At 36.4% G+C, this 12,817-nt stretch overlaps 1 protein-coding gene across 1 annotated transcript in view; it reads right to left on the minus strand.

Annotated features, from left to right (window-relative positions):
* Positions 1-11,882, minus strand: part of LOC114454556 (U2 snRNP-associated SURP motif-containing protein-like) — a 12,718-nt gene extending 836 nt beyond the window's left edge. The window contains exons 1-15 of the mRNA XM_028435104.1: positions 11,768-11,882; positions 11,001-11,099; positions 9,656-9,767; positions 9,442-9,572; positions 9,296-9,366; positions 9,127-9,215; positions 8,951-8,986; positions 8,748-8,830; positions 6,653-6,818; positions 6,358-6,569; positions 5,995-6,038; positions 3,514-3,618; positions 3,353-3,419; positions 1,007-1,170; positions 6-34 (exon numbers count right to left, since the gene is read on the minus strand). Of these exons, the coding sequence (XP_028290905.1) occupies positions 6-34; positions 1,007-1,170; positions 3,353-3,419; positions 3,514-3,618; positions 5,995-6,038; positions 6,358-6,569; positions 6,653-6,818; positions 8,748-8,830; positions 8,951-8,986; positions 9,127-9,215; positions 9,296-9,366; positions 9,442-9,572; positions 9,656-9,767; positions 11,001-11,099; positions 11,768-11,809 (1,450 nt within the window). The 5' untranslated portion in view covers positions 11,810-11,882. The remainder of the gene's footprint in view (positions 1-5; positions 35-1,006; positions 1,171-3,352; positions 3,420-3,513; positions 3,619-5,994; positions 6,039-6,357; positions 6,570-6,652; positions 6,819-8,747; positions 8,831-8,950; positions 8,987-9,126; positions 9,216-9,295; positions 9,367-9,441; positions 9,573-9,655; positions 9,768-11,000; positions 11,100-11,767) is intronic.
* Between the last annotated feature and the right edge of the window lie 935 nt (positions 11,883-12,817).

Consider the following 12,817-nt stretch of genomic DNA (forward strand, 5'->3'; position numbering starts at 1 on the left):
TCCACGCAGCATCTCCTCCAGTTTGTCTCTCTCACTGAAAAATAGTTCAACCAAAAATAAGTGACTTAAGGATCCACAGGCAAAATGTTTACATAAAATACATTGAGGATGCACTGATTTTCCTTAATTTTGAAAAATTTGGTGGAGCTACAAACAAAACACTACCTCATTCACCATTTAGGAAACCACCCCACGAGGGATCGAGGATATGGTTTTTTTTAGGGCCGATGCCAATACCGATTTTTTCCCCATCAGCTTTAGCCGATGACTGATACGGACTGCCAATTTTCTTGAGCTGATATTTGAAGCCGTTACTACTTTTGCTCCCCCAATTACATCATAAAAATTACACAATGATGATAACAAATGGTACAAGTCTCAATTTAAAAAAAAAAGGAACATTTATTGAAATTAACAACGGTGAGGTAGAACGGCAACAAGTAAAAAATATTTACCAAATAATGAAAACAGGTGATGTAGAACAAGAACAAGTAAAAAATTATTATTATTATTATGAAAGAGACCTGTCCTGAAAATAGCTTTGACAAATGTTCGCCTGACTGAAGATATATTTTATTAACCGGATTATTGAGTACAAATATATATAATTATAGTATTAAACACAAAAAGAAACCATGAATAATAGTCCATTCCAACACAACCCCAGAACATTAGCAGAGGAAAGTAACGTGATGTCAGATACGCATTAAGCAACAAACTGTTCAGGTTTCTGTTCTAAATTGCATCAACGTTAACAGAAATAAATATTCAAACAAGTAGTAAACTGCTTCTCAAAGTTTTAAAAACCCTCAGTATTTTTGACAGCGATGCTCTAAACTTTTCATTTATAATTGAGATAACTACCTCATGCGCAGTTAAAACAACAAGTTTGTATTAAAATTGGAACATACGAGGTGTATGCTGTCAGTTAGGAAAAAAAAATATCGGGAGGTCAGGCGTTTTAAAAACTGGTTATCGGCCAGAAAATAAACTTATATATACTCACTCTTCTTTCAGGCAGCCTTTTTTAATAGGATCCTCCTCATCCTCCTCTTCATCCCCATCATCGTAGGGACCATGGAGGTATGGGTTGAGAGGAGGCGGGCGCCAAAAAGAGCCGTTCTTGAACATCCTGAAGTCATCCGTTCGCCACTTAGCTGGTGCTTCCCCCTGACACAGTCACATCATACATTAGATGCAAATAGAAAACACACAGATTAATGCTGTGATATAACGATAAATATCGTAGTGCGATATAAAAACGTTTAACCCTCTATTGTTTCTATCACTAATTTGTGTGTGTGGTCTTGGTCCCACTCTGTTACTAAAATATACAAATCAGAACACATGTGACAACAGTATATGTAACAAAATATTCCTTCATTGAGAAGATTCTTAAAGAAGTACCATTTATTTTTAGTTTTAAAAATGTACACAAACACTGATACTCTGTAATATTCTCTGCACTAGACCTTTACACTGTTACACTAAATTGTTGTGAATCTGTAATTTTCTGTGTTGATATGAAAAAAATTTTTTTAATCGGGTTAGGGCAGGGGTCTGCAACCTGCGGCTCTGGAGCCTAATGTGGCTCTTTGACTCTTTTGCAATGGCTCCCTATAGCTTTAAAAAAAAACTATTGAAATAAAGAGTTGTTATTTTCCTACAGAGGCTATTATTGATTAATGACAAATAAAATCAAGATAAAACAATTTGTTAACCTAAAAATAAATCACATTGTGCAATGACTCAGCACCTTCCTACTTCACTTCCTGCAACATCTACAGACCATCAACTTTCCTGCACATGTGGCTAACCTTAAGTTTTAAATCCCTGGTAAATAACTAAACCAACAAAAACACTATTCTGGAAGAAAATAGAGATATTTTAATTGTGTGGGAACAGATTCATTTAACCACCAATGTGCAGGTTAAATATGCATGTTTTACGTGTGGTAAGAAATGAGTAATTAGCATGTGTTGATCACATGATCATGTGTTATCAAACTTCAAGTTACTTTTTGTAGCCCTTTAAATACATTAACTAAAAATAATCTTTATAGAACATTGTGTTCATGTAAACTGAGATGTGTAAGAATTTGAAGATGCAAGATACTGTTTTGTTGTTATTTCTTGATGTTAATTATTTCATTTTATTTTAATCTGTTTTTAAGTTGCCATTTACATGATCAATATAAATCAAATCATGAATTCAAACATTATTTTATGTCATTTTAACTGTATAGAATTTCATTCACTCTATTGTCTTCATTGAGAAGGTTTTTCTTCCGGCTCCAGGAGGACTTTAATCCAGGTGAGATGTGGCAAAATGGCTCCTTTGAGAGTAAAGGTTGCAGATCCCTGGGTTAGGGTTAGGGATTTAATCGGCCGATATTAGCGTGTACTGGCATCGGCTGATGCGCGTTGCTGCGTTCTCCGATCCACTTTATATACAAAGCGGCTGCCACTGTTTAACTTAGCTAACGTTGTTCCTTGGTTCCGTGTTGTTGTCGCAGTTGTATTTAACAAGCAGCTGGCTGGAGGTTTAGCGTGCGTGTGTATGTGTTTCTCTCTCCCTCCCTCTCTGCTTCTCAACATTAAAGCGATATGAAAGCGCTACACTGAGAAGAGTTTTTAATACTTTGAGAAGCAGTTTACTACTTGTTTGAAAAAAAGGAACATTTATTGAAATTAACAAAGGTGAAGTAGAATGACACCAAGTAAAAAAATATTTAACAAATAATAAAAACGGAATGTAGAACAAGAACAAGTAAAAAATAGAGTGAGACATCTTATGAAATATTATGAAAAAACTGTTCGTCCTTGTCCTGATAATAGCTTTGACAAAAGTTGGCCTGACTGAAGATATATTTAATTAACAGGATTATTGAGTATAAATATATATAAATATAGTATTAAACACAAAAAGAAACCATGAAAAATAGTCCATTCCAACACAACCCCAGAACATAAATTAGCAGAGGAAAATAATGCGATGTCAGATGCGCATTAAGCAACAAACTGTTCAGGTTTCTGTTCTAAATTGCATCAACATTAACAGGAATAAATCTGAAAACAAGTAGTAAACTGCTTCTCAAAGTTTTAAAAACTCTCCTCGGTGCAGCGCTCTCATTTTCTGGGGTTGCGTTGGAATGGACAATTATTCATACATATACGATAACAGATATGTATATCGTTATATAACATCACACAGAACTAACACATATGGTAGTTTATAATATGTTAGGGTTAACTAACCTGTGATATGTTAGGGTTAACTAACCTGTGATGTGTTAGGGTAACTAATATAATATGTTAGAGGTAACTAATATAATACGTTGGGGTTAACTAACCTGTAATATGGTGTAGAGCTTCCATCGGTAGTAAACATGTGCTGGGCTCTGGTTCTCAAATAAAAATCTGATGGGGAAAAAATAACGCCATTAACCTTCAGAACTTTGTCCGAGCAGCATTGGCATCAACGTTTGGTATTCTATCACACGACTCAACCCACCTGTACATGGGATTGTTGATTTCTCGGTTCATGATCATGGCTTCAAACATTGGGCCTTCACGCACCACAAACTCGATCATTCGGTGGATGAGAGAGAGCAAATTCCTACGAGAAAAACACAGTTAAAGCAAACGGATTCAGACTGGACGTGCTCAGGAGCACAACTACAAGCATGAATGATTACAATCAACTTGTTCTTGGGAGAACGACACTTGTGACTAGGAGAAAATTGTAAAATGCTGGAATATTTTATCTTTGTCATTACTTGTTGCACGCACAACATAATTAAAGTTTTTCAATGTACACAAAAATCTGTGAATGTTACGGATAAAAAAAAAACCACATCTATCCAAGTGTCAAACAACCAAGAACAAACAAGATGTCTGTGTGCGTATGGCTTAAGTGAATTAGCTCAACAATAATAAATATGATGAAGAAAAATAATAATTTGACCACAATAACTACTACTATAGCACAAAAACAAAACAAAAATCTAAATTTTTATTTATTTTAACCTTGACAGAACTATGACTATGGTAAATTCTTTCTACACTCAGATGTCACAAAATGTGAGAAAAGATGAGTCGGCGCAAGTGATTGAGAAGACACTGTCTGAAGAGAAATGATTCAGTCCAATGTCTTCCAATTCTACTGGTTGTCTGACCTAAAGTGAAGTGGCCGAGTTGTGACTAAACTCATAACACATATATTATTGTACAGACTGCATAGAATAAGCCTGAAGTGGTTGGGATACAAATAATGCCTTCCATTTGACAACACAGATCACATGTACTTATATTGGAGCTGATCGTACCAATGACGGGGGTAAAATTCTGTATACTTTCCCAATCCATCCCATGATGCTTTGCAGGTCCCTCGCTGCTGCAGACAGTTCAACTTGTGCTGCTCACCAAGGCCAATGTCAAAGGTCATATGGACTAATGCTGGCAAGTTTGGATTTTGGGGGAGGGGCCAGATTTACTGAGCGCCCAGTGAAGTGACAGAGGCCAAAGGGGGAGACGGTCTGAGTGAGCAAAGGCCAGAAAGCCTCGTTCCACAACTACAGGCCTCAGTAACTCTAACGTGTCTATGTATGGAGTGAAGGTGATGATCAGTGTCTATAGAACACTTAGTGAGCTCTACCATGAGATTTAACCAATAACTAGAATAGGGCCTCCGATTTTTCTGCTTCAAAATACCTTTACAGGTTTTAATTATTTCTGCATCACGTTTAACTTTTTCTGTTTTTATTGGCTATTAAAATTCCCCAAATCGTACCAAAAAACACTAAATAGGGTGAACAGAGTCAACTAGTTTCATATGCTTTCAATGATTTAGAAAAATCAGAATGGTTACGCACAAAAGATTATGTCTCATTACCCAGAATGTTAGACCCTCAGCCACCCGTTTAACGTGAAAAAATGGAAAAGCGTGACTTGATCCCAAAACATTATTTGTGAAACCTTTAATTACCACCAACAGGTGAATTACCTTCACATTTTGTACAGAACCCTAAGAACCCGTGCAGGGTTGGGGTCAATTACATTTACAATTACCCATGCTCAATTATAATTACAATAACCAGCATTATTCCCCCAATTACAAATAAGTTACAATTATTATTTTCCGGCCTTAAAGTTAATTACAATTACATCCTCAATTACTTACGTTCAATTACAATTTTACTAAATTTGACTCATATAGCGTTGGGATGACTGTACTCGGCTTTTTAGGGTTAGGGTTGTTTTAGCATCTTTATTGATTATTATATCTTATGTAAAAACCCAAGTAGGGACAAGAGTTGGAATTTAGCAATAGTTAAAAACTCTGTACAAAATATCAGTTACATTCACAGTATGTTACTCTGAAAAATTGTAATTACAAATACAAAGTTAGTTATCTTAACTCAATTACGATTACAATGGCGCAAAATTGTGATTAATTATCAATTACGTGAGTAAAATTATAATTGACCATGACCCTGGCTGTGTGATTAGAGGTGTAATGCTTCTACCGTGGTGTGTCACCAGGTAAAATGACCACCAGTTTGACCAATACACCAACAGCTAAACCTGTATTTGTACTTGCTCATCACAACAGATTAAAAACACACTTTAGATGAAGTTATTTACAATCACAGGATAAAATGGTCACTAAAGAAAGATTATGAACGTGATCCTGTGTGAGGTTGGGCCCGAGTTTTAACGGGTAAGGTTGATTTTTCCATTTTTTTCTGTGATGACTGAAAATCGGAGGCCCTACTAACATGAACGATGGAGGGTGTGAGGAAAAGTGCAGTCGACCACTTTCTATGTTTAGCTAAAAACGTTTTACAACGGCCTCAACCATTGCTCACCCACACTGCCCTGCCCCCTGTAGCACACAGTGATCAAGAGATCAAGACTTTTTGCTTCATTATGGGATGTTTTTGTGTTCTAAGTTTGACACCAATTTTTATTTTTAAAAAGAAAAAACATGTACCTTTCTGTTGGGATAACCACTTTGACTATGGCTTGCGACAGAGTCTGTATATGAAGTCACATCAGATAATAAACATAGAATGTGAGTATTGTTAAAAAGGCAACAAGTGACAAATATAAAAAAATGCATTTCAATGTGCAATGAGATAGATAACAAGCTGCCTGCTTGACTAAAGCTATCTAACACACACACACACACACTACTGAGCATTTACTACACTAACATTTCTCTAGAAATAAAGCAACATAAATTATGCAACAACTAGAATTTACACCTGCAGTGACTTCTCATTCTATCATCTTACCACCAAACAAACATAAAACAAGCCCCATGAGTAAATCCCAGGCCAGCGAGCTGAGTTACCTTCTCAAACTCCTCCTTGTTTTTGGGTGGAGGAAGCATTGGAGTATTGGGGTTCTTCAGCCTCTCCCGGGGCTGAGCATTGAAGGGAAGGCCAGAGGGAGGCGGCGGGAGTGTGTGCTCCATCATAGACGGAGGGATGTAGATGGGATGGGGAGGGATGGGCACACCTTTACCCCAACCTAACTTCATCTCAAAGTTCATTATACTCTTTCCTGTTTGGGAAGCAGAGAAGATGTTAGGAGGAACAGTTGGAAAACACACGTATACAGGTTAGATTGGAAGGTTCGTTGTGTACCATTGAGGTTCTTGAGAGCCCGCTCTGCATCCCTCCTGTTCATGAAAGCCACAAAGCCGCAGTTCCTCTCACGAGCCCTCTCCTCATCCGTTCTGGGCCACATTATTTTCACACTGGCCAGTGGACCATAGCGACCAAACTCCTGACACAGCATCTCCTCGTTCATCTGCACATCAAACATAAACAATGTAAATCTTATCGTACAGTACATGTTTTACATTAACTATCTTTTTTTTTTTATTTGGCACAGTTTAAAATACAATCAAACATTATAATAACCCTGGACAAACATTAACACGAATGAATACACATTTGAGGCATGCCAGGGAAAACCCAAAAAACCCTTAAGGTGCTTGAAGAAGAGGGCTCCAGATATAACAATTAAACTTCAACTAAAGAGAAACAAATAAAATCAAGACAAGGGACGCTTGAGAGCAGTTTGCGTAGGATAATCACGTAGTTGATTGTTGGCTGTAATATAATTGTTAAAAAATGGTGGGAGTGTTTTATTTAATGAACAAGTACAAATTCAGAAATTTGAAGTTTGTTGATTTTTATAAAGAGTTATGATAAATGTTAAGTATGCCACGTTTGTCAAACAAAGTAAGGCACATTTATTTGTAGAGCACATTTCACACACAAGGCAATTCAATGTACTATACATGATCAAAAAGTGGAACAGAAAACATTGAACAGCTTAAAAATCAATAAGAACATTAAAATCAGCAGTAAAAACATTAAATCAACACTAATATGATTAAAAATCTCCCTCTCAGTCTTACACAGTAGAGAAAATGAGTGTCTTTAAGTTGGATTAAGAAATGTTCACATCGGATGCTGACTTCAGCTCTGCTGGCAATTTGTTCCACTTCTTTGCAGCATAACAACTAAAAGCAAAGTCACCATGTTTGCTGTGAACTCTGGGTTCCACTATCTGACCTGTGTCCATAGATCTGAGAGACCTGCTGGGTTCATACCTGACTAACAAATGGATAATAAATGACTTCTTAGTGCTGAGAGTACTAGTACTAATTCTAATTAAGGATACACCGATCGATCGGCGCCGATTTCCCTGATTTTGGGGGATCGGCCGATCCTTGCATATGAAACCAATCTTTTTTTACCTCCGCAAAGGTCTTAAAGTCGGTCATAAAGTCAGCCACTGCCCTCTTCTGCTGTGAGATGACTGAGACACACCCACCAGCTCATGTGTGCATGTGCGTGCTGCGCATGCCTCTGCTACACAGGAGTCACGGAGTAACAAGTCACGGCTAGCTTAGCGTGTTCGCAGTTAGGCAGTAATACACAAAAAAAAAAAGAGAGCAAAGGATCGCAATTTGTTATTCCTGTAACACGGAAATAAGTCCTGATGGAGCTGCAAATACAACACTACCTCATTCACTATAAGACACCACCACACCACTGAGTGTGGAGCATTTTAAGCTGGAAATCAAGCTAATGCTAAAGCAAGGCGGAGCAAACAGCCAGTGGAGTGGGCTGCTGTTAGAGCTTATGAGCAGTGAAAAGAACAAAGTTACTATGAAGAACAAGATGGATTTCATGGCTTTGGACATGAATGAAAAGCTTCCACTAATGAACAAGTGACTGTAATAAGTGTGAAAAGTACTAACCTGTGCCATGTTAAAATTCTGTCACGTTGACTTTTGAAAATGTTACACATGATGCACTTTATTATTTTATCCTTTTTTACATTTAAATATCCACAAAGCTACTGCATTTGGACATTTTTTTTTATTTTTTCTCTACAAGGAAACCTAAAACTTAGGACACTTTATTGGTGCTTTAAGATGTTTTGTTAGCTTGTCCTGTAGAAAATTATTATATCACTTACGCCAAACCCTGTGATTTTCTTTATTTGTAAAACTAAATACTGCGATGCACTTTTTTGGCAAAGAGCTGAAAAAAGGTCTGCAGTGGAACCTGTTGGACACGTTCATTTAGTTTTTAAAATGTGAAAAATTAAAAACTAAAGGAAGGAAATTGTAATCGGTGCATCCCTAGTTCTAATTCTAAAGTAAAGTAAAGTAATAATTCTCACTGCACCTGCTAAGAAAAAAACAGACATATGCATCACCTGTGGATTGATGTTTCCAAGATACAAGTTAGTCGTTGATGGATCGCCGACATCATGGGAACCTGGTGCACTGTCATCCAGAACTGCAAACACAGAGAAGAGAACCATGTGTTGCTGCTACCTGTATCTGTTTGACGGGACTACGTATTATTTTCTTGGGGAAAGTGAACATATTCACAGCCACTGTATTAATTCAAAATTACCACTGGACGGACGGTTTCTTCTTGAAGAACCATCCGCTAAAAAAAGCAGAAAAGCAGTATAAATTTTGTTTCAGAGCAGGAGTGGACAAAAGGACAGGGGCGGAGTTAAAGGTGGAGGGCGGGACCTTTGAGGCCAGGTTAGTTCAACAGCTTGGACTTATTTAAAGGCCACTTACATGAGCGTCTTCCTTCCATGCCAGGGAGAGGTTCAAATCTACTAACGCGCCCCTTCAGCTTGTGTCTCTCATCCCGTTCTTCCTGTATTCTGTAGAAAACAGACAGCGGGGTCACATATTCTATAGTAATAATAATAATACACTTTTCATGCTGACGTTACACACTTACTGCTTAAGTTCTTCTTTAAAAAGTTCCAAGTTACTCTTCTTCTTTTCCTTATCATTAATTTTCTTTTGTGCCTGAATTGGGGTGAACAACAGGGTGAAAAAAGATTTCCTCTTAAGGTGCCACTTGCTCCCCATGATTATACTTACATGTCTTTTATCAAATGCTAGAAACTGAGGAGGAGTTTCCAAGGGCAAAAAACTTTTGGATGTACTGGTAGTCTCAAAGCGTGACTTAGGCTTATAGAGTTTTCCTTTCTTCTCATCAGATGCTGCTTCTTCTGCAGAGGAAACAAATCTAGACTGTGATACTGTGCGCTGTTGCTACTGTATTGGTGAGAATCAAATACAATAAATGCTTTACCTTTGGTTGCATTTGCAATCCCACCACGAACAAAGGCCTTGACTTTGCCCTCGCCTCCTTCAAAAGCAGCAAGAAACTCTTCATAAATCTCTGCAGCTGCTTTCTCGTCCTCCTGCACACAGTGAGCAGAGATATGAATGCAAATTAAAGCGCACTTCACTGAAACATCTCCCAGAATCCCTTTAAGATACCCTTTAGCAAGAATCATGTGACAAGACTGTTCCTTTATGCAGTGAGAAATACAAGTATTTTCCTTTCTATTTACACAATGTTTTTAAAGGAAATAGACGCTTCCACAAACAACACATTGCTATGTGTATTTAAAGCACTTAATCACAGATACACAAATTCAAACAATATGTTGTTTTAAGTAATCAACACAATCTTATGTATATCAACCTAATTTCCAATAAGGATACTTGTTAAAAGTAGGGGTGAGTATTGGCAAGGATGTGGCAGTACGATGCGTGTCACGATACTTGGGTCATGATATGATGATATCCCAATATTCTACCCAGTTAATATCAAAATTAAACAGAGATGAAAAATCAAGTTGCTGTATATGATCATCACAAGATATTGATCATTCAGAAGACAAATTGAGTCAAAACTATTTGCTTCAAAACATCCTATTTATTATTAGTGTTTTTGCACATTTTCACTGAAAAAAGAAAAAGCAGTGTTACACACTGTCATCATAAAATAAAGTGCAACAAGTTTCTTTTCACTAAAACTACTGTGTAAAAGTCTCATTGTAACCATGACAACAATAATGCACAAATATACAAAAATATTGACTATATATTTTAAAAACAATTTAAAAAAAATTGGCACCCAAAAAAATTGCGATATATTGTGAAATCATTTTTTTTTCACACCCCTAGTTTAAAGTGTATGGCAGAATTTATATATCAGCTAAAACATACAGATTTTTAACAAGTCTAGTTGCGCGTAGAGCAGAGTAAAGAAATTGATTTATTCTATCTTGAATCGTTTTCTTTGAAATTTTCCAAAATCGATTCATAGGTACTGAAATAGATTATTTTTTCTCTAACCTCAGTAGTCTCGCGTTAGCAGCATGGACTACTGCACCTGTGCATTCAGTGCAAATATGGTGGATACATCTTATAAATATTCGGGTCAAATTTGAAAAATCAATTAATCAATATCGAATCAAAATTGAATAGTGATTAATCGATGTTTCAAAACCTTATTAATCGTAATTTAATCGATTCAGGAAATTGGCCATGATACCCAGCTCTAGTTCCATGACAACCCAACAAAATTCAACTCTCATAAAACCCATAAAGGGGTGATAAACATTCACAAAAGAGTGGTTTCTTACCTTTTTCTTTATTTCATCTTGTTCCTTTTTGCTTAGTGTCCTTTTGCCCACCGCCATTTTTCCAATGCTGAAAGACTTCAGTTTACTCTCAAGCAGCGCCTGTCAATGTAAACACAGCAGAATTAGAGGAATCCTAGAAGCATTTTCACACAGCAAATACTATCACCTTATAATATCAGTTACGACATTAATGACACTGACAGCTCACCGCAATGACAAACAAGCTGATCGGGATTCATTACACAAGCACCACACTAACCAGAAAAAAACATTTTATTTACTTGACGTCTACGGTTCAGTATTGGTTTGCGTTCATTTGCATTAGTTTTAAGTGTGTCTTATTGCGGTGTATCAGCAAAGTAAACAGGAATTAATCAGGGTTTACAGGAGTTTGAAATGGCTGCAGCGCCACTGGTTGCTAATGCTGTGCTGCTAGGCCTGTAAACATGTATTAGCACAAAGCCAGCCATGCTTACATACAACCCGGACATTTAAATTAAAATAAAATAAATACATGATCAAATACCATTCGTATGGAGCTGTTATTCCTACATGTGGACGATGCTTCGTTAGCTTAACTTGGCTAAATTGTTTAGCGGCTTTATACCGAGGGTTAGCATTAGCACTTAGCTAACGTTGCGCACACGTTCCCTTAACTGGCTGCAAATACGTTAAGACCCAAAGCTGTTTGATAATAATCATATTTACATCACTCCCATAGCAATTGGTACGACCTAGCTGAAGTAAATACAAACGTCAGTTATCACCTTAGCGCTAGCTTTTTGAGAGCCAGGCGTTCGGTCCGCCATCTTTTGAAGAACTTAAAAAAATCGATCATCGCACACACGCCGTAAAAGTGACTGTCCAGGCCAGGTAGTCGATTGGCAAAGCAAGACTAATCGAACTATAGACTCCTCGACTTCCCTGTGTGGATATTTTTGTCCATAAACTGACAAAAACACACTATTTGAAAAACCTTTCCACATTCTTTTTTGTTTTAAAGTATTTGATATGCTAACATTGTAGGTAAATGACATAATTATTTTATTATAACATTTGGGTTTATGTATGTTTTCATGTCTTTGTTTTGTTGCTATATTGACAAAAATCCCGTTGGGATTAATAAAGTGTGTTTTTCTATCTATATATTTATCATATAGAAAAGTGGAAGCCGGTGAGAAATAAAGTTAAAAAATGCAGAAAGGAACCAAATGAACAAAAACATATATAGAAAATTGTCCTTTTTTAATTGTATTTTTGATAGATTATTGTGAGGCCAGGAGAGGGATTTATTATATGATTTGGTTTTATGCACAATTTTTTTACGAAATTGATTTTTTACTGTCAAACTGAAACACATTTTTGTATTTTATAGCAAGACCTTAAATTGTTTTTAATTATCTATAATACATTTAGTAAGATGTTTTTTCTTCTTCTGTTGCTTAATTTTGTTTATTAAATAGGTGAATAATATTCGGTTTCTCTGAACATTTCTTAGACTGACTTTTGCCTCTGTAGTTTTTTTTTTTTTTTTTTTTGCATCATTTTCTTATTTTTAACAACTGAGGAATTGTATTTGTAAATTTAAATTTTAAATTTTAAATTTAGAACTTGTGAAGTACTATTCCTCATCTGTCCACCAGGCGGTGCTGTCCGTCAATATTGTTACTTTCTTGTGTTTTCTTAGCTTTTCATTTTGTTTTTACATTGTAGGCAGAAGACTTTTACCTTCAAGAGGAGTGGGTCACTATGGATTTTTTTTTTATCTGTCTATTTTCACGTTTAAAAACATTTTAACATGTAAAACTATTCACAAA

This window comes from Gouania willdenowi, chromosome 20, assembly GCF_900634775.1.
Source record: "Gouania willdenowi chromosome 20, fGouWil2.1, whole genome shotgun sequence".
Lineage (NCBI taxonomy): Eukaryota > Metazoa > Chordata > Actinopteri > Blenniiformes > Gobiesocidae > Gouania > Gouania willdenowi.